Below are 20,823 nucleotides of genomic sequence, written 5' to 3'. Positions count from 1 at the left end.
TGACAACACGCAAATTACAAACTCTCTCTTGGAAATATATGCACATTTATAATTTTAAAATTTCTTAGATAGTTTCAGTAAACTGAATTAATTTTAAACATTCTCCGGACTCTTCTACATCCATCCCCTGCGCTCAAAGGGGTAAACTGATTCCACAGGGAGAGCTCAGGTGTGCCATAGCCTCACCTGAGGCTATTTTTTCTTTTTTTCTTTTCCCCCCAATAAGTCTGCAGTGCTACAGTCAAGCGGATACAGAGAGTCTGGAAAACACTTACGGAGGGACCAGGGAGAGACGATCCCAACCCTCCTCCCGCCCCGGCCCGCGCTTCGGAGGCTCAGGGCCGTTTCCGTACCCAACCCAGACCGGGACCGGGAGTTCCCGCACCCCACTGCTCAACACCCTTCCCTGCGGAGCCGACCCGGCTGCCCCGGCGGTCCCTCCCCAGGGGACATCCCCGCCTCCCTCCACCTCCCTCCACCTCCCTCAGGCTCCCGCCGGGCCGCGCCGGCGCACAGCGCATGCGCGCGCCGCCCGCGCCGGCGCACGGTTCGGCGCTGCGGTAGCGGTCCGGTACCGGCTCCGGTGTGCCGCCATGGCGTACTCGGCGTGCTGCAGGGTGGCCATGGTCTCCTGCCTGGTGCTCTGCGTCTCCCTCCTCTTGCCGCGGACCTTCTTGTCTCGGGGCGGCGGGAGGAAGGAGCCCGGGGCTGCGCCGCTCGCAGCGTCCGCGCCGCCCGAGGGTAAGAGGCCGCTGCGGGCCCCGCCGGCGCCGGCTCCGCCGAGGCGAGGGCCGGGCCGCTCCTCGCCGCCCGCCCTCCTCGCCCCGGGTCCGTGTTGTGGCTGCTGGTCGGGAGCCGAGCGGTAAAGCGCGGGGGGCGACTCCGCGGTGAGCCCGGGGCGGGCGGGCCGTCGCCGCCGGCTCGCCGGGCGCGGGGCCGCGCTGCCGGCGGGGCCCGGCCCGGCCCGTGAGCTCTCGGCCCGCAGGGGCCCTGGCCGTCCGTCCGTCTGCGCTGCTCGGTGTCACGGGGCGTCTGGAGAGCGCTCTGCCGCCTGGTGTGGGAACGTCGCGTCGTTAATCCTTCCCATACGCGTTACCCGCCTCACTCTCGTGTGCGCTCCCAAAAGACGTGTGGGGTGTCTAAGGTTGAATTTACTGTTCTCGCTGCGATTCACCTTTTTCTTTTCCCTTCAGAAAAAGGTCGTTTGAAGTCTTCCGAATTTCATTTTATTTGTGTTATGTACGTGAGGTACCAAAGCTACCAAAAAGAGTCATGCTCATACCGCTTTTTCCTTTCTTGTGATACATCACTTTTTTATTTGAAAGCTTCATTTTTGTTATTTTCTGTACGGAATGCTTTTGTTGTTGCATATGAAATAAAAGTTCATTTGAATCATCTTCATTGTTTAGTTTCCTACACAAGTATTTTAGACTTGGCATTCATGCAGCAGATTCTCATAATAAACGTGCCATGTGATGACCTGTCCATGCAATCCCTCAAGCTGTGTCCTTGTTTGCCCTCCTCCCACTCTGCATGTCCCTTAAGTTCTCGAGGAATAGGTTCATACAAGTATCTCCCATTCTTTTTATGCCCCTTGCTTTTTACTGTAGGTTTTTCTCCCCAAGGCACTTCACAAAAGTAGCTGGTATCATAGCCCCAGGTCTTGGCAGTCTGCCCAGGGCTGCCTGCAGGCCAGAGGTGAAGCTGATGGAAGTACAGAGAACTTCCAGGTTGTGCAGGATGCTGTCCCACAGGGACTCAACGTTCAGTGACTTTTATCTTCTGTATCTTTCCAACAGTCTGTTTCTTACGTACACTTCAGTGACATTGATTTCGTTTGGGCACGGGTTTTGAGGATGTTCAAGCTGAAGTCACTGCTGAAACAGCATTATGTTGAACCAAAATACATTTACTTCTGTATTACAACTACCCTTCCATGGTTGCTGTGTGTATTCGTAGTCTTTAAGAACTTGAATATAGCAAGCATATATTCAAGAACTTGAATATACATTGGCACTGTAGATCTACAGGTTATAGTTTCATTCCATAATCTCTAACATTGAAAACATGAATGGTAGCTGATTTTTTGATAGCACATCAAGAGCAGTACTGTGATGGCGTGGTGCTGGGCCCAGCCGACAGCGCAGGGACTCGGTGAGGACTGTGGAGTCACCTGCCTGAAGCAGGGATGGGAGCAGATGCTCTGAGAGGTGGTACCTGTCTGTCTGTCAATTTTTGCTCTCATGCAGCCTCTGACTGATCCTGGAGTGATACCAGGTGATGGAGTTTGACGAACTGTTTTCCCACAGCAGTGCAGTCTTGGCAGTTGTCAGTTAATAATTCTGGTGCTTCCTTCTTTGGCTGCAGGATGGACTGGATTGAATTGAGCTGACAGAAAAATTAACTTTAGAAAAAAAAAACCAACCACAAATGAAAAAAAAAACCAACTTGCCCGCAAATTATTTTCAGTGACGTCTGATGAATGATATTCATAGCTGTTTTAGCACTGCCTGCTTTTAAGCAGTGCTGTCATAAGCCGACTGATCACGGCCACAGTTAAATGCTTAAAATAGACAACACAAATACTCTTTTCATTATCAATATGTAGTATAAATACTCTTTCTGTTATCCTGCAGGAGATCACTGTACAGCATATGTTAGCATGTGCCTGGTGCAGTGAGTGCTTGGCACGGTCCTCCCTTGCACCCCAGCACCTGTCTTTGGCTGAGGATGTAATACCTCACCTCAGCTGATCCGTTTCAGATGAGAATTTATAGTCCATATTCTCAATTTGATAGCAAGAATTTCATTACACCTGCTCTGTAGACCAAACTTTATTTCACCTGAAGTTATTTTTTTATTGGAAGAATAAATCTTGATTGAATAGTTCAATTCGTATCTCTATCATTAGTTGTCCTCTTCAGTGAACTGATAACTGCAGTTACCTGCTGGAAGTTTCAGGTACTTGAAGTAATCATGTCGTTCTTGAGGTTAATAAAGTGCTTATTGTAGTCTTGGGGGCAAAATGCCTCTGAATAAAACATTCTTAAAGTTTACTACCATTCGTTAGAACTCAATGTTACCAGAAGGCTTTTTGTTCAAACAGGCTTTAAACATGGGAATGGTGCTTTCTCTAATAAAGCCATTTTCAGAGGTCTCTTTCAGGAAAACGATGAGCATAGAAGTTAATATTATCTTTCAGACAGGAAGGTTGTTCTTTTTCACAGTAATAGTTTCAAGTACATGAAAACTTATTTAAAGAACTTACTGTGAAGGTATTGCATTTCTAGTTTACTTCAAGGACAGGTGTTAGATGAAAAGAGGGAAAAAGCTACTAACAGTTTAAAAAGTACTTGTAAATCCAGTGTTCATAAATATATGCTGTGCATTTTGTAAAACTACTCTCTAAGTTGATAGTTTAAGAAAAAACCTTACGGCTCCATGGCAATAGGTGTATAGTCTGTCTGCATTCTTATGAACAACAACGTGGCATTAGCTTTACAAGAAAAATACATGACTACAGGTCATGCCTCTGCCCAGCTTGGATTGGTGCAATGCACACATCAGTCTCCTGCAGGTGTCCTTACTGAAGAAAATTAAGATGTTTCCATTTTGGGTAGGTTTTGTGTTTTCCTTTTTAACTCCACCTGCAATATTCATAAAAAACGTTCAAGCGTTTGACTGTGTTAAAAACACCTGTGCGGTGGTTTAAAGTAATGATTTCAAAACTGTCATTCCTTCTGACCTGTTTTAGGTAGCTTTCTAAAGTTGTGTTGGGAGCACAACTATTTTGTCAATGTCAGTAAAAGAGCAAGAACTAAATGAATGCCTACCATTTGTCCAGTTCATCTTGACATTAAACTGTCTGCCAGAATCAGAAGTATTTATAAAAAGATTTAGAAGAGAAAACTGTAAGTGACTGCCCGTGTAAAAAATTCTAAAATGTGGGTCTTATGATAGCGTATAATACTGAAATAGAGAGTGGCTCAACTGTGAACCAAATGTGAATTTGTAGTGTTACAAAAAGGATTAATTACTTGGGCTTTCTGTGGGCAGAGTTGTTGGGGAAATTAGAGTGTGTTAAAGAATAGCAGCAGAAATAATAATAGAGACTTGAAAGAGCATTTAGATTAAATGTCAAGAAAACAGTTTCTTTATAGATTATTCTAAGCAATTATACTGAACATGGGAGTTATGCAAGAAAACCGAGGAGGACGCTTTTAGTCTAGAGAGGATCAGGTTACTTATCATGGAGTCTGCGTGGCTTTCTCCGTGTTCCCACGTGCAGCTTTAGAATCCTTTGGCCAATTCATCTCGTTGGACAGAGAGAGAGAGAAAATAAATGTTTTATGAAAATACACTGCTGAGAGGGGCTAAAGATTGATTCAAGTGTCCTGTGACGAAAAAAGGCAGAGTGCCTGCTGCAGAGCGTGAGCAGAACTGTGGGTGCTGTCCTCCTACGGAGCAGCTTGGCCGAGATTTGAGGAGCGATGAGAACAGCAGCCTTTGCTCTGCTGTCAGCGTGGACAAGTGGCACGCGCTTCCCAGACTGCCATTTCCTGTCTCTAACCCTCCTCCTACGCTTCCTGGGGTCTGAAGAACATGGGCACTCGATAAATGAAGTCATGTATCGTAAACCTCCTGAGGAATGGAGTGCAAAATTACTTAATGTAACAACAGCCCATATGTATTGTAGGCCAAACCTTATTTTTTTACTATACGTGTATGTACGTATCCCAGCATTTTACAGCTGGTCAGATGTCGCAGAAAGACATATTATCTAGACTAACTGTTGCCGAATCGTGTACCTTTAATCTAAATAACTTTATAAATAGTCAAGTTGGGCTCAGTAGCAATTCCTAAACCCCATTAGGTAGAACACATAACAACTTTCTTGGAAAAAAGATGCTTGGATGGTCTGAATATTATCAGCTGGTTGGCTGCTGTGTTAGGTGTGCTATAAATACATTTTTTAAGATTTGCTTTTTTCAGTTGAGTGTTAATATTGTTAAAAGATTAAAAATCCCACAGTAATTCTAAAATGATGCTGCTATTAAGGACTTCATCTACATTCAGAAACCTACAGTCTCTTAAACACCACAAACATTAGCTGGGACATAACTTCATTTTGCGATTTAAAGCTATTGAAAGTGTCAGGATTAGACAAAGCGCGCTCTGCTTGCCCTGTAGCTGGTTTGCAAAGTTGATTTGAAGCATTAAACTGACAAAATCATTAAACGTGTGGAGTAAACCTTAGGTAAAAATCTTGCAAATCCAAGTGTAGGGTGTATTGGGTGGAGTTACCTGCACGCAGCAATCAGGTCTGCATGAAGGCAGCCCTCAGGCTGCTGTAGGGGAGTTGAGAAATGTTTCAAAAGGACAGCAGCACTTGGTGCCCTTCAAAGCTAAATGGAGGTTAGTGCTCTCCCCTTCCCACAGCATGGAAAATGTCCTGTTGAAGTACTCACCATCATCACTAGCAGCTGGATGGTGCAGCAAATGAGGACCCGACACATGCCCTTCGGTGCTCACGTAGAAGCATCACTTGATTTTACCGATGGAGAGTATGTCGTTGTCTCCATTTGAAAGTGGTTTGTTTTGTCCTTGGAAATGGGGAATCCAGTCGCATCACCTACCAGTGTGCTAGGGTGTTGGGTTTTTTAATAGCACGAGTTATGTTGTTTAATTGATGGTGGCATCCAAATCACTGTGCATTTCAACTTACGTACGGTGTATTTGATAGCTTTTTGCATATGGTGCTTTTAAGTTGTCAGTGCTGTTGATTTCCTCTATGATTTGCATGGGTTCTTCAGAATGAAAAGCTATGGAAAACAATATTATTTTCTTTAAATGAGGAAATCATTATAAAAGCTTAAAAATCAACAGGGAAGATTTAGCGCTAGGAGCCATGACATTCCCCTTTAAAATTATTTTGATAATGAACTGAGTAGTGTGTGTCCCTTTGGCCTGATAATCTTTAATTTAATTGAATCTTTTAAAGCACAAACTAGGCCTTGTGGATAATTTAGAAAACTATTCCCTTTAAATACAGTTTCACCTTTGTCAATTTTTTTGGCTTTCTGTATCCCTTTTTTTTTTTTAATAAAGAATTCATCTGCATGAGGATAAGATGTTTTGCAAAGGTTTATCTACCCTGCTGTTTCATCCCCACCTCAGTGATACCGCTCACTACACGACAGCACACTTGTTTCCCCAGTGACCTACTGCTACAAGGCATTCCTGCTGCGGCGATGGGGCTTTCTTGTAAATAAGATGCTTTGCTTTCCATCACAGACTTTGAATAATTCACTAAAATTAAAGTGCAGGGTGACAGCATGAGTTAAGCCTGAGCTAATCTGAGAGTGGTTTTGGTCAGTGGTGGTACACCTGGGCAGTTTCACTAAAGCCTACAGCACCCATCACCTAAAAGAAAAATGTGGTTTTAGTAGTAGAACTTCACGAATTATTGATATCACTTCCTAATATGTATTTACTGTAGTTTTCTGTGCTCAGGAATTTAGCTGTGTATGATGGTGTTTTCTAGCAAGAGCAAATCTAATTTTCTTGTCTTGCTTCTCTTAAAAATATTTGCAGCTGGGTACTTTGAGAAGTAAAGTTAGTTATGAAAGTATGCTATTTCAAACCCATTTTTCATTTCCTTTATTGAAGTGCATGCAGCCTGCCCCAACGCCAGTGACCAGTGTCTAGGCTGCCTGGCTTTCCTGCTGCATGTGCCAGGGGGAGAGTTCTGCAGCTGGTGTCCGGGGGTGAGCTGCAGCCCAGCCTGGCAGTCCTCATCTCTGGTGCTTCCATCCAACACCTCCCACCAAACAGACTCAGTGGTGGAGTAGCGGAGTCAGTCAGTTCAGTCCCAAACGGTGGAAGGGAGTACAGGGGCAAGTCCAGGCTGGCTGTGCAGGTAGAAAGTAGGATGTCAGGTGTACAGAGAAGTAAAATAGTGAATTTTATGGCAAAATTATTGAATTGAGTGCAGCAAGAAAAAAGAGTAAATGCATGAGCTTAGATGTATTGAGATTCTAGTGCAGTTGAGTTGAATGAAGTTGTCCACAGCACCACTTCTGTCTCTCTGCAGTCTTACTCTAGTATCCATGCTTCCTTTTATGCTCACTGCCCTTTCTTATCTTCTCTTTGCCTCTCCCAAGGCTAGAAACCATTTTTTTCCCTCTAAAATGCCAAAGACCATGTCCCAAGCTGTATCAAATCTCCTCTTTTACATTGCTTTACCATTACGAACACCATTTTAAGAACAATTTGAGGTGCTACCACTTTTCTTTATCTTTCATTACTCATTAGGAAAAATGCTACTTCTTATGTCAATAGCTGAAAATCTATACTGTGCAACCCCTGCAGGCGTTTATCAGGATGCTAGTTGGGTAGTGGTTCATGCATTAGCGTTCCTTTGCATAATATTGAAAGATGAGGCTCGCAGCAGAAAACCAATATGTTGTTGGGATTTTTCTGAGCAGAGAACCAGAAGTAAGAGTTTGGGTTTTCATCGTAGAAATGCTGATTCATAGGGTCTTTGGACAAGTATATATGCGTTAAAACCCATGTTTTGCTTATTGCTCTGCTAGCTTTTCCTCTTCTTGAAATCAAGAGAGTAATTGTGCACACTTAACTGCTAGTAGTACATATAGTAAGTGACTGGCAATTGAATTTACAGTCTTACTCCTTACAGTCCCCCAAGTTACTTTATTCACCAGTGGTGGTGCATTTAAGAGGAGAGAAAACAGGTCAGGCGTGCCTGCTGCATGTAACAGGGTGAAAAGTAATAGAAGAAAAATAATCGTCGTGTGTTTTTTTGCAGGGAAGCTTGGTCGCTTTCCACCGAGGATGCATTACCAGGCCGCTCCCGACAGCCGAGCTGCCCCTCATTTTCCAAGATCTCACCTTGCTGAAGCAGTTGCCAAAGCGAAGGCAGGTGGAGGTGGTGGTGGAAGTGCTGGTGGAACGGGGAGAGGTCTTGTGGGCCAGATTATCCCTATATATGGATTTGGCATCTTTTTATATATCCTGTACATTTTGTTTAAGGTAAGACCAACATAAATTGAAAAGTCAGGGAAATAACAACTTAAAAAACCTTGAAACAGAAACAACAGTCCCATTTCTGTACCTGGTTCCATTTCAGCCTTGCTCAAAAGGAAAAAAAGCTATTGCTGGACTGGTAGTTGAAAGATTGATGGTATCCTATGTACTTTGCTGTTGCAAATACTGTAGCGAAGAATGCAGGGATGGGTTATTGGGATTCTGTATTGGCCTCTGACCTCTTACAATTTTTTAAGGAATTTTTTTCTCCCTCTGGAAAATATGTATGTCTACAACAATGTCAGATTAATTTTGAATAGACACATAATACTCTTTTCTGTTATGTGTGACTACATATTATATATACTGTATATGCCATATATGCATTGTGTTAATGCATTTAAAGTGAAAGAGGAGGAGTACAGCTATTGCATAGCTTCTGGAACAAAAGCGCCAGGTTGTTGGAGAGTGGGAGTTTGTAAGGTTGTATTGACCACACTGGAACTACCCTAGCTGAGGAACTGGTTGAAAGCTAGTTTCAAAAACACAGCCCAAATTCCTCTCAAGTGTTTCACATGTGATTTGAACTCCTCATAGCTTTGTGTTACACAGATGTGACCTGCATGTAGGTGATGATAGTCAGATGTGTGGGAGAAGGGAGAAGTGGACTTGTGGAAATGTTTTTTCCTTTAAGCGGGGCTGAATCCAGACTGAGCAGTGTCCAAACAGTTGAGGCTGCTCTGGGCAGACAGAGGCACGAACAAGGTGAATTGGGTGAGCTGATTAAATGCAGAGAAGATGAAAGAAATAGATAGCTTGCAGCTTCTGTATAGAGCCAGCCAGTATCTTTGCTGCAGGTACAGAGTTGGCAAGGAATAGTGGTGGAAAGCTTTGCAAGAGGGACAAGCTGAGTCGCATATAATTCCTTCAGAACCAGTCCTTTATTTCACAATAATTACCCAATGCACTGTTATTTTCCCTCTTATATGCAGACACATTACAGGATCAGGCTGGAACAGATAAATATTCGAAAATGAAGAAGTTATTTTTGATGAGTTATGCTTTCACTATGCTTAAAAATATCACTTGTTCCAAGTGTCTTTCGGGAGTTTTCAGGTGGTAAGATCTCCCAGGCATCTTTCATGGTTGTCTGTTTTTGCTGCTTGGCATGCTTTTCTGTGGTTACTTTCTGACATGTTTTAGTTTTCTACCCGTTTTTCTGTTGCCTACGGGGTTTGTAGATTACTATTGCTGTAACTCATAGAAGGGTCGTCTTTTTTCACTCGTCAGCTGGCTTCCAAGGGAAAAACTACTGCAGGAGAGCGGAAATGCCCTACTGCTGCACCTGGAAACATGAAGAGGAAAATCAGTGAGTGTGTTATTCTGAGTTACGTCTGTGTAGCTGTTGACGCTGTAGAGGCACGGTCCAACCGGATCTTCTAGTTCTGGGCACAAAGCTGCAGTTCCCCCCATAAAGAACAAGCCAGAAGCTTCTGTGTTGGAGTGAGCAAGACTTAAAATGAATTACTACACCGTCACTTTCTAATCTCATTCAGCTAATGAGACTGCGATAGTAGCCTGATCCCAAGCCCCACTGGAAGCAGTGGCTTTTCATGAGGTTCACTGAATTAACTGTACAGATTTGCTGAAAAGCTATGTAGCTAGTGATTAAAAATGGATAATAGGATGTCCATCTATAATTATTCTATAATCCGTAATATTCTAGTAATAGTATATAAAGATATTAAAAGCTGGCTTCATTTTTTCGAACTTGTGAATTCTCAGCAATCGCCAGGCGCTTCCCTACTTTTTCCTTTCCCTTTTTGCAATGCTCAGAGTTTTGGTGAGTGCAATAAAGAAAGCAAACAGTATTCTGAAATGTTATTTTGATCTTACCTAAACATCAGTGGGATAGATTCAACTATTTGTAGACATTTATTAGATAAATTAATAAGCTTACTATTGAAGATTGGATGAGTAGTTACCGTAACAGTATTTAAATGTGTTGTGTTTAGCTGGCTAAATTGTGATAGGAAAGAAAAGTACTTAGGGCTTTATAGAAAGTGCTAGCAGTAAGGTAATTCTCTTTACATAGGTGTAATTATCTTGAAATTAATGCGTGTATTAGGAATACCTAATGTACTCAGTGCTATAGATTGTATTTTCAGTGCACTTATACTGCATTGTGCCTGGCAGTTTTGTGCAATTTATTAGCAACAGTAATTGTATTTTTTTCGCTAATGCTTGGTAAGAGAAACTAACTTTGCAGTGAGTTAAATATTTACTGTCGTTATAACCCAAAGTACTAGTGATGAAAATTATTCTGCCTTTTTCTAGAGCTCTTCATTTGTATTCCTAAAGCATTCATTGCAAGCTGTAGCAGAGCAGGGGACAAGTCGCTGGACTAGGAACCTGAAGACTGAGTCACCACTTACAGAGTGACTTGGAGGGAGCAACTTCCTCTCTCTTTGCCAATTTCCCTTTCCCTGTTTTTAATGTCTCAGACATGCAAAATAATGACATCAGTGATACATTAAGTAATTACATTCTCTACAGAATAGAGGTCTTTCCAAAAGGAGGATGTTTGTGGATGGCTTTCTCCATTCCTACCATGTGCCTTTGTTCCGTTGTGCCTTTGTGCGGCTTAAATGGGTGCGCCTGTAGCAGCGGAATATTTAACTAACCCAGGCTGGTTTCATTCTGTTCTGCAGTTGGGAACATTGCAGTCTCAGCTGTAGGATTTTGAGCTACAAAAGCCAAACAAGGACCTCAAGCATTTTTGTTGACATCCATGCTGTTGCATCTTTACTGTTAACCCTTTCAGCTAAATCGAAGGCAGTATGGGTGTTCCTGCATGTATGCGTGTGTGTCTACTATTGTACTATGGACACATTTTTTGAAAAAAGTGCAGCCGTGGAAATATCGTGGTTTGCTGCCCAGACAGACACTGTGTGGTGTTGTGCGTCCTGGTAAGCCTGGCAGACTGTTAGCATGCACTGCCGGCCCTGGCACACCTGTGTGGGGCTTGGGTGCCATCAAGCTCGTGAACTTTATTCTATTTGATAAAGATGTTTTTTCTCAAACCTTAAATGCTGAGAAAATGCCCAAGTGACCTTTTGTCTCTGCTCCCAAAGACTTAACAGAGAAATTCCATGAGAACTATTAATTCTGCAGTAGACAGTAAACCACTATGGTTTCCTTAGGGGAAAAAAAAAAAAAAAGATATTTTCTTTTCTTTAACTTTAATCTCCAGGGCATTTACAGTGGCCCACTCACTTTGCTTATTGGAAGGTTGCTCGGGAGCCTTTGAAAGAAGGTATTTTCTGTATATCCTATTGCCATTGGCAATAGTCTTCACCTTCTTATACCAGGAAAAGTGGGTAAAACTCTTTAAGCTGCATGTTTTAGTTTCCTCACAGTTAGTTTGGTTTGGTACAGCATATGCTACATGTGATGATGGGACAGGGATACATTTTCAAAGCTCTTACTGACAAATCTTGGTATTTTGTTTGTTTTACAGCTGACTATGAGCTCACTCAACTCCAGGAAAAACTGAGGGAGACAGAAGAAGCTATGGAAAAATTGATGAACAGAGTAGGACCTAACTGTGACAGGTATGTTTCAAATTACAGCATTTTAAGAAGAGATTCTGCTCTGATTCGAAATTAAACTTTCTTACATTTGCTATATTAAAATAGCATTTTAATTACTATTTCAAATTGTAGAAATTTGATTTTACATATCACACTTTTTGTTCTGCAGTTTTTCTCTTTTCAGCATCTATATTTAAAATAAATCATTTTTTCCAACTTCATTTTCCTTAAATAGGAAAACAGCTATCCCTCCCCTCCCCTTTTGTACAGTGCATTATTCAGAAGATAATGACAGATATGTGTAAACAGAAAATAAAATGTCTGCATTTAACATATATAAACCAACCCATCTTATGTAACCAAGTAGTATTCTGAATGATTCCTAACAGATCCATTTGTTTTATGTTTTTTCCAGTTCTGTGGATTATTTTTCTAAATAGAAATGCTGTTATAATTTATTTAAATGCCTGTTAGAATATCCATAAAATATTTCTTTAAGGACAGAATTGCAGAATAATCTGATTCCATAACTTAGTTCCACCCTGTAACCAGTAAATCCATGCATTTGCTTCGAAATATGAAAGGAAACAAGAGTTATAAAATCACGATTTAAAAATTTATTATGTTTATTAATGTTTGCTATAAATATGAGATCACTGTTCTGCATTATAAAGAAACAAGGGAAACAAGTCTATGTTTTTCATAAGGAGTGACAACACATCAATAGGACAATGCATAACTGCAGTGTTTGAAAATTTAAATACCATGAATATTAAGGTGATGTTTGCAAGCAAAGAAGATATCTGTTCAGGTTGTAATGCATGTTAACTTCGTCTGGATCAGTCAATGCCTGTTTTAACCCCTTCTATAGGAACAATTCTGTGCTGAACTTCCACGTTATGTTAATTTATGCTTCAAACCACGTTCTCTCTGAGCGTGTAGTTTTGCCCACCTTGCACCATGCCCTCTATTGCAGCTGCACGTCTCAGCAAGAGGAGGTGCCAAACTTGCCTGGGTTAGGCTAGAGTCCAGTGGGAGAATCCCTAAGCTGCCCTGGTTTTGTTAGTGAAGCAGAAGGATACTATTTTGACTATGGCTCATCGCTGTTATGGAGAGCTACCGCAATGCTCTACGCGTACCTTTAAGCTTCCAGAAATAAGCTTATGAGCTGCCCAGATACTGTGCTGACTCTCAGGATAGGGTATGTTTTTACTGAGAAAATAGGTTTAGGGTCTTATCCAGTATTTGTTCCACTCTGTGTTATTGGCTCAGAGCCTTTATTTAGTAGAACTTCCCTTCTTTGTTCAACCAAACTGTTCTATAGATGGATCTAAAGGCCTCAGGGGAAATTAGAATCTGATTCTAATAAAGACTTTTGTATGTAGCCTCTTCAAAAAGAAGGGGAAAAGCACCTCTAGATGGAGAAAATAGCTGTTTTTTCAAACACACCTAGCTTTTGAAGCTTTCTTAATCTACACTGTGATACTCATTCAATTCAGCAATACTGGATGAATGTCTTAAAATAAAATGTATGGTTAGAAAGTGTAATTAGAGCACAGAGTACAGTGCTAGGCTTATTTAATCTGGATGTTGATAGATTTTTTAAAAAAAGGAAACAGAGGGCAAAAATTACTTGACCTCCATTTATTAATACTCAGTTAAACAGAAAACTTTACAACAGAAAATTCAGAGAAAGAAATAACTGGTATCAAATTTAAACTAATGCTGAAAGACCTCAGGTGAGACCATGGCCCACTGTACTAGATATGGCAAAGCGACTCCCAGCCTGCCGAGTGAAGTCTAAGTAACCAAACCAAAGGACATATTTTGCATTGTCACAAAGCCTGATGTATCTCCATAACACACAGTGTTTGGAACAGTGCTGAATTCTGAGCTTGTGCCTCAGTGTCCTCTCATTATACTTCAGGAGCATTCTCCTCCTGGCTGAACTGCTCCAGGATTCGTCCTGACTTTCCCCTTCTGGTGAAGATTCTTAGAATCCAAAGACATTATAATTTTGTATATTTTCTTCAAAAAAAATATTGCTTTTGAAATCCAGATGAGTTTGGAAGGACAGTTTATTCTCATATAATGCTGTACCATACAAAGAAGTTGTGTTTCAAAGGAATAATATATACTGTGCTGTGTGATTTTATTCTGCTTTCTTCTGTAGGAAGCGTGTGCGGTGTTTTCTTGCTATGGCTTGTCCTGCTCATTTCTTTTTCTTTCAAAAGCATTTGAGTGAAATGAGGCTGGGAGACCTCTCAATACTATGAGCTGATTTTCTCAGATGGACAGAAACTTGGATTTGATTCTTTTTTATGAGGCTTGAAGACCAACCTCCAAACCAACCAAGGAGACCTCCTTCCAAACCAGCATACTAGTTGGAATTGCTACAGCCTTAAGTACAGAAACGCCCTTGCAGAAATGCAAAAGTTTCAAAAAGTACAAATACACATACTTTTAATAAGGCCTGACATGTATTAGCAAGGACTAGAAGCAAGGTAAAGAAAGCAAGAGGAAGAAAGAACTACCTGGCTGGGTCCTCAGCAAACTTAAACTAAGAGATGGACAAAGATAATTGTTACCTAATGCACAAACTTAAATGGGTAGTACATAGTACCTAGGCTATAATAATTCACAGCTCTGAGAAAATCTCGCACTCTTCCCACCTCTGTTTTCAACAGGTTATACATTTAAATTACAGTTTTATAACTTATTATCACATCCTGTCACTAAGGAGACCTCAGTATCTCCAGTTCCTAAATGCAGACCTTTATTAAAGTCCAATATCTCTCAGCAGAGATAAGGAGCCTTGCTAGGAATTTGATGATTCCAAAATAAAGACTCAATTGATGGTTATATAGGGCTCTTTACATTAAAAGCCTGCATATTGTTGGTTTTTTTTTTTCCAGGCTTTTAGTAGTTGCACTGTTGAGACAGTGATGTAATTGGTACAAAAGATTTCCCTACCCATTCTCACAGATGTCTTTCCCATATTCTTTTCACCACTGTCTGTAAAATTTGGTATTTTGAAACCACTTTAAATTGAAGAATACTTGTCAATACTTTTCTCAATGGGAAAAATTCAATTTCTGGTAATTAGGTAAGAGGTAGAAATAATGTAGCTTGATTACCTGTTTTTAAAGTCCTGTTCACCAGGCTGGCAATTGGAAAAACTTACCTTTTTAACATAAACTGAGCAAATGTGATACGGAAAAATGAGAGGCTCTACTCTGTGGGGGTGTCATTTTTGGGATATAGCTGCATTTTAATAGTGATTATTTTAAGATCATGAAGCGAAAAAATACCAGTTGACACGTCTGAGATACCATGTTAGATTACGGATTTTCACTGCAGTCATGATAGCTCTTTAGGAAATATTCTGATCTCAGTGTAAGAATAAGAAACCTTTACTTTACCTGTTAGTGAGCATTTTGGGACTCTACAAAACGTAAGCATTGCCATTATGAAAAGTAATAGCTGTGTTGGAGCTACAAACACACAGAGCAAAAATAATGACCTTTTCTTACACTGTAAACCTTTTGCATCTGTTGTCCTCTAAGTATTCCTAAGTGCATTATACCCTGGTAAATCTCCTGTACATGGGTAGCCAGATGTCTTATGCATTGCCAGCATCCTACAGTAAATCTTCTAGAGGCCTTAAATGAAGTAGAAATAGTGCATGAGCTTTAGTTTCTCTCTCTCTCTGCAGGGAAATTTGTCTTTCAAGCAAGGTATCTGGAGGCAGAATACCCTGAAATGCAGAGACCTTGTGTTGCAATAAGACAGTAGTGCTATCTAATGAGAGTATCCAGCATGTTAGGGATTTTCCTATCTGAAATGCCACAGTAATGCAGCTGCACTGATTGATGCTATTGTCTGAGCTAGCGTATCTCTCCATTGTGCTAAACCGACAGGCCTATCTGTCTTTATCCAGGTGAGATATATTCAAATTACATACACTTTTGTCTTTAAAAGGAGGATTAGTTTGGCAGTTCTATTACAGCTTCTGTCAAAGGCAGCTAGCTGGTGAAACCATTTCATTTTGTGTGCCTCTTAATTCACATCTCAGATTCTACCCCTGCATAACCCAGGCTTTGGAGAAGACGCTGTCTCACACCTTCGCTTGTTCTGTGGAACAAACTGCCACTGCAGGTTGAGGGGACTCAGTGCACCCTCCGTACAGCTTTGGCACTGTATCAGCTTTTCAGACTGTGGGGCAAAGTGCCCCTCAGGGGAAGCGCAGAGAAGTGATGTTTAGCCGTGTGATCTCCGTCAAACAGCTTAATCTGGGAAGCTGCTAATGAAAGCAGTGGGTCTGCTCCTGAGCTAAGCTCAGTTACAGACAACTGCGTGTGCAGCTGTGCACAAAATCTAGCCCAGAGTCAGCACTTGGATCACCGTCACACGGCAGTATGATGCTAATCTCTCTGGCTTTAAACCAGTGGGACTCTGATGCCTTTAGTGGAGTAACTATCGTGTCACCACCACTGCTGTATGTGTAGAGTAACACAAAGTACCTATTAAAGTGCTGCTCTAGTCACAACAGTTAGTTAGAGGAAAAACTGAAGATGGACACTGCAAGTTTTCAAGTTTATGAGAATTCAGGTACCTGGAACAAGCTTTAGGTAGATACTAATCACCTAAATCCAAAATCATTAATCTGTTTCCGGCTCCTCTCTTCCCATCTCATGCCTGACATTCCCCGAGCAGCTGTCTAATCTTGGAGATTATCTGTCTATCTGATGGTCTGAAGAGCACCAGAGATCATCCATCTGACCTCACGTACCGCCTACAGTTCAGCATGCTGCGCACGCCGAGGGCCACCCTCCCTGAGTCACTAGGGACAGCAGATCCTGCCTGAGACACGGCAAGATTCACCAGAGAGCCAGCATAGTGCCTTAGTCCCCTGACAGGCTTGAGCTGGCACTTGCACAGAGATCAAACACCTGCTCCAGAACAACTTGAAACCCAAGGCGAAACAAGCACAAATCGGAACCATTTTCACCTCGAAGTGCAGCCTTTCTTATTCTTTCTTACTCTGGTCTACTGAGTGAGTTAGTAGAGCTCAGATGACCACCCTCCAAATACTTCTTTCTTGCCCATAAGATTTTTAGAAGACCATTTTTTTTCCAGAGAAAAATAACATGTAATGACTACATGATCTTATCTGTTTGAAACAATTTTTTGTTACAACAGTAAGTAAGTTTATTACCCGAGCAATAGTAATTACTAGAATCAGCAGTGTAGAACCGGTCAAAATTATAGTTTGCTTTTAATCTGATAAAAATCTCAGTCCTCTCCCACTCTCCCTCAAATTCTAATGGGCAAGTTAAAGTTAAATGTAACACCTTCTTTTAATTTTTAAATCTTCTTCCTGCTTCTCCATCTTCCCACCAGGCATCATTGTCGACTCTGTATAATAACATGATGATCTGTCCAACTGGCATTTCTTAATGCGGCCTTGCAAATTTAAAACCTTTAATGGTCATAATTAGGGATCATTAGACTCTTGGGTCTAATGCCTGTGTGAGAAATTTTGGTCAAGTTGTTTTAAGTAGGTTCTGAATTACATTTTCTTACAAAGCTTGAAACAAGGCATGGCCCTTTAATTCATACCTAACACTCTTTTAAAAAAGGCCAGAAATTTCAGTAGTGTCTTCGTACCATAACGCTTGCTTGTGTGTCACTTCCCTCTTGCTCTCACATTGGCTGCGCCTTCCTTTACCTGTTTAAGTTTGCAGGCTTTCTGGATAATGGATAAACCTTTATACTGAGCTGAAGTGCACACCACATGCAGATCAATTAATAGTGATCATATTGCAGCCAGGTTTCTTCAGACTGTGCTGCTGGGATGGACCAAACAGTTGGGTTCAGACTCCGTTAATAGTTTGTACGAACAGTGGACTGAATTCTGGTTTTTAATGTGTTCTAGCAGGACTCAAAATGTTACAACAGACCAGGAAAAAAGGTTACTTCAGCAACTCCGAGAAATTACTAGAGTTATGAAAGAAGGAAAATTCATAGATGGCATCTCTCCTGAGAAGGAAGCTGAAGAAGCTCCTTACATGGAGGACTGGGAAGGTAAGCAAGAGCCTTTCTTACCATTACCCTGACGAGAAAAACTGAATGAGGATTACTTATAGTCCCAGATGCTTTCAAAAATTTGTGTTAACTTTATCTTTACTTGTCAGAAGTCATTGTTCAGAACTTCGCAAGACATGGTTTGTTTTCCTGACCATAATAGAAAGAAAATAGACTTTGAGGCAGCCGGCATTTCCTTTAGTGTAAACACTACACTATCTGCTGCCAAAAGTGGCATATGAATATTCACGTATGCTCCATCTGCTGCTGAGTCTTGGCTGCTGTAGGTTTATATCTTTCCCTTTCTTTGCTGAGCTAGATTTCATGCAAAATCATAAAACCCTTGGAAATCAGAATTAATATGTTTTGGATAATTTACAGTTTTTACTTTTGATTAGTCATTCTTCGTTTGCTCTGATGTTGTAAAGTCAACTCCAGGAAGTCTCTTTTAAAAATTCTTTATTTTAATGTCCTTTCCATTCCTTGGTGTTTACTTGTTACATAAATGTGTTTCCAAGATATCCCAGTTGAGCTGCTCATGATCATAATTTTAAATGCAGACTTAATTCCTTGCTTTTTAAGAAGCTTTCAAAAATGATCCAAAACATAAACAGTGGCCTCCAGCTCTGTTTTCTTAAGTCAATTTCATGATGCATTTTCTAAAATGAAATGCACCAAGTCATTGACATATCCGTTTTTTCAACTTTATAAATAATGCTGTTTATAGCAAAAGTCTTCAAAGCATGAATCAGTCAATCTGTAGACAGAAACAAAAAAATGAATCTATTTAAAGATCTAAGACACACAATTTTCACCTGTTAGCTCCCATAGCTTTCAGCAAAGCTCAGATATTCACTCCTGAAAGTCAGGGTTGATATCCTGGCTCCCTAAAAATAAGTGGAGTTTTCTCATAATCTCCCATTCTTGCCATGGATTTAATACTGTGACATATACATGGCATTAAAAAGATAACACTTATACTGGCAGAGCTAAAAAACAACTATTCTAACAAACTTGTGCATCCATCACTGAAGTCAGTACTACTTTTAAATGCTGGTAATGCTTCAAGCTGCATATCACTTTATTCCTAAGGTTATCCAGAAGAGACCTATCCTGTCTATGACAATTCTGATTGCTTCAAGCGCAAACAGGACACAATCCTTGTAGATTACCCAGACCTGAGCCAGCCCTCTGCAGAAGAACTGGCAGAAAGAATGGAGAGCATGGAAGATGAGGAGCATCTGTGCAATGAAACCCTGCTATCTGATCTCGCCATGGGAAGGGAACGTCATGATTTAATGCAGAAAATGGATGAGGTAACTGGCATCAGTGAAGAGGAAAGGGGCCTTCATTGCAGCCAAAGCATTGAGGAGTGCTGCTGTTGTTATGAGGAGGATGATCCTGCTGTTCTAGCGGAGAATGCTGGATTCCTCTCTGAGAGCCTCAGTGAAGCAGAAGAGTCAACCCAAGAGGACCCGTCTGTGGAGTCTGAAATTGAAAGTGCAGCACTGGAAAAGCAAAAAGCCAGTGATTCAGATGAAACAGGCACACTGAGAAAGCGCAACATGAAAGGACTTGAGTAATAGAGACAATAGTGAATGTTATCCAGATGGTGAAGGTAGAGGTCATAAACTGTCGTGTGTGTTTTTTGTTCCTTATGAAGATTTCTCTGAGTTCATCTCTTTGTAGCAATTTCATTCCTGTGGTACCAATCAGTCACATCATCTACCCGAACTGGAAGCCAGTGCCCTCTTTCAGGCAGTCTTGTCATGGCTTACCATGACATTGCCAACAGTGCTTTGTCTTTGCTTCTTAGAGACTGGTATCTTGGAGCAGATTATTCAGTTCAGATTATTTGTGATTCTTTCCTTTCCAATCCTGAAGAAACAGTCCTTGGTTTTGCCCTTTGTCGTCCCAGAGTTAACCAAACATCTCTCCTGACTTTCTCAAAAACATCTGTTTGTGTGCTACCAGTTATGAAAATTCATAGAATCATAGAATGGTTTGGGTTGGAAGGCACCTTAAAGTTCATCTAGTTCCAACTGCCCTGCCATGGGCAGGGACACCTTCCCTTAGATCAAGTTGCTCAAAGCCTCATCCAACCTGGCCTTGAAAACTTCCAGGGATGGGGCATCCACAGCTTCTCTGGGCAACCTATTCCAGTGCACCACCACTCTCAGAGTGAAGAATTTCTTCCTTAGAAATTGATGAAATCTATATATATTTATGAGATTATCAGGAAGTTGGAGGAGAACTAAGCAGGGCCTTCTTTCTCTTACCTGAATGTTAACTGATCCACAGAACAGACCACAGTCACACATGTGACTCTTTCTCAACTGTGTTATTGCTACTGTACGCCCAAGACACTGCTGTTACTACAGACCACAAAATTCATATGCCACCCCAACCCACAGCCCATTTCCTAGCTTATTCCATGCTGCAGTACCTGTAGCTTAATCAGTGTTGTTCCAGGAAGAGCATGAGCAAGACTGAAGTGTTATGAGTTGTTCTTTGTCTTTGCCATAGCTGTGGTGAAATGTCTTGGTGAAAATCGTCGATGAGTGCAGGAATCAGACCATATTTTATATTAGAGAAGAACACTAAAAATATCCCTGGGGATTAAAAAAAAAAATAAAAAGGCAGCGAGAAGGTTAGGTTTGTCCTTAAAAGTAAAGAGAGCGAGGGTGAACCTGAGGCATTTCCAAGAATGATGGGACGAAAGAGGTCCCACAGCAGCAAGGCGAGTGGCTGCCCATATGTGTGGGAAGGCAGACGGGCGGCTGCAGGAGAGGCGGCAGCGTCAGAAGTGGGAGCACCATCAGCTGTATGGTAGTGATGGCTGTTGCTCATGTGGCTGATGGAGTGGAGTCTGTGGAGATGGAACCACTGGAAGATCAAAAGAACCAATGGAAGTGGATCCGCCTCCAGTACAGCTCCCCTGGCAGCACTACACCATGCCAGGGTTCCCCTCCTGACACCATCAACATGGCATCACAGGAGTGCCTGGCCAGTGCCCTACCACTGGCTTAGCCTTTGCACCTGGGTTAGCTGGGAGGCCCAGCCTCCATGCCTGGCCATCCTGCGGGCTCACCTATTC

General features: G+C 41.6%; 1 protein-coding gene across 1 annotated transcript; it reads left to right on the top strand.

The window, feature by feature from the left end:
* Positions 1-593: 593 nt before the first annotated feature.
* Positions 594-19,309, top strand: RIC3 (RIC3 acetylcholine receptor chaperone). Its single transcript, XM_086613618.1, has 6 exons — positions 594-741; positions 7,829-8,052; positions 9,337-9,415; positions 11,567-11,660; positions 17,578-17,726; positions 18,819-19,309. Exons 1-6 carry the CDS (start codon positions 594-596, stop codon positions 19,307-19,309), a joined length of 1,185 nt encoding a protein of 394 aa, XP_086469744.1.
* The last annotated feature ends 1,514 nt before the right edge of the window (positions 19,310-20,823 follow it).

The sequence above is a fragment of the Tauraco erythrolophus genome, chromosome 6 (assembly GCF_009769465.1).
Source record: "Tauraco erythrolophus isolate bTauEry1 chromosome 6, bTauEry1.pri, whole genome shotgun sequence".
NCBI classification, from domain to species: domain Eukaryota; kingdom Metazoa; phylum Chordata; class Aves; order Musophagiformes; family Musophagidae; genus Tauraco; species Tauraco erythrolophus.
Note: the sequence above shows the minus strand (reverse complement) of the source record. Positions and strands in the feature narration are given on the sequence as shown.

Excerpts from the sequence above, each read along its gene's own strand:
- RIC3 (XM_086613618.1), top strand. The coding sequence starts at position 594 with ATGGCGTACTCGGCGTGCTGCAGGGTGGCCATGGTCTCCTGCCTGGTG. Across the intron at positions 11,661-17,577 it reads GTAGGACCTAACTGTGACAG|CAGGACTCAAAATGTTACAA; the intron begins GTATGTTTCAAA and ends AATGTGTTCTAG. Across the intron at positions 17,727-18,818 it reads TTACATGGAGGACTGGGAAG|GTTATCCAGAAGAGACCTAT; the intron begins GTAAGCAAGAGC and ends TTTATTCCTAAG.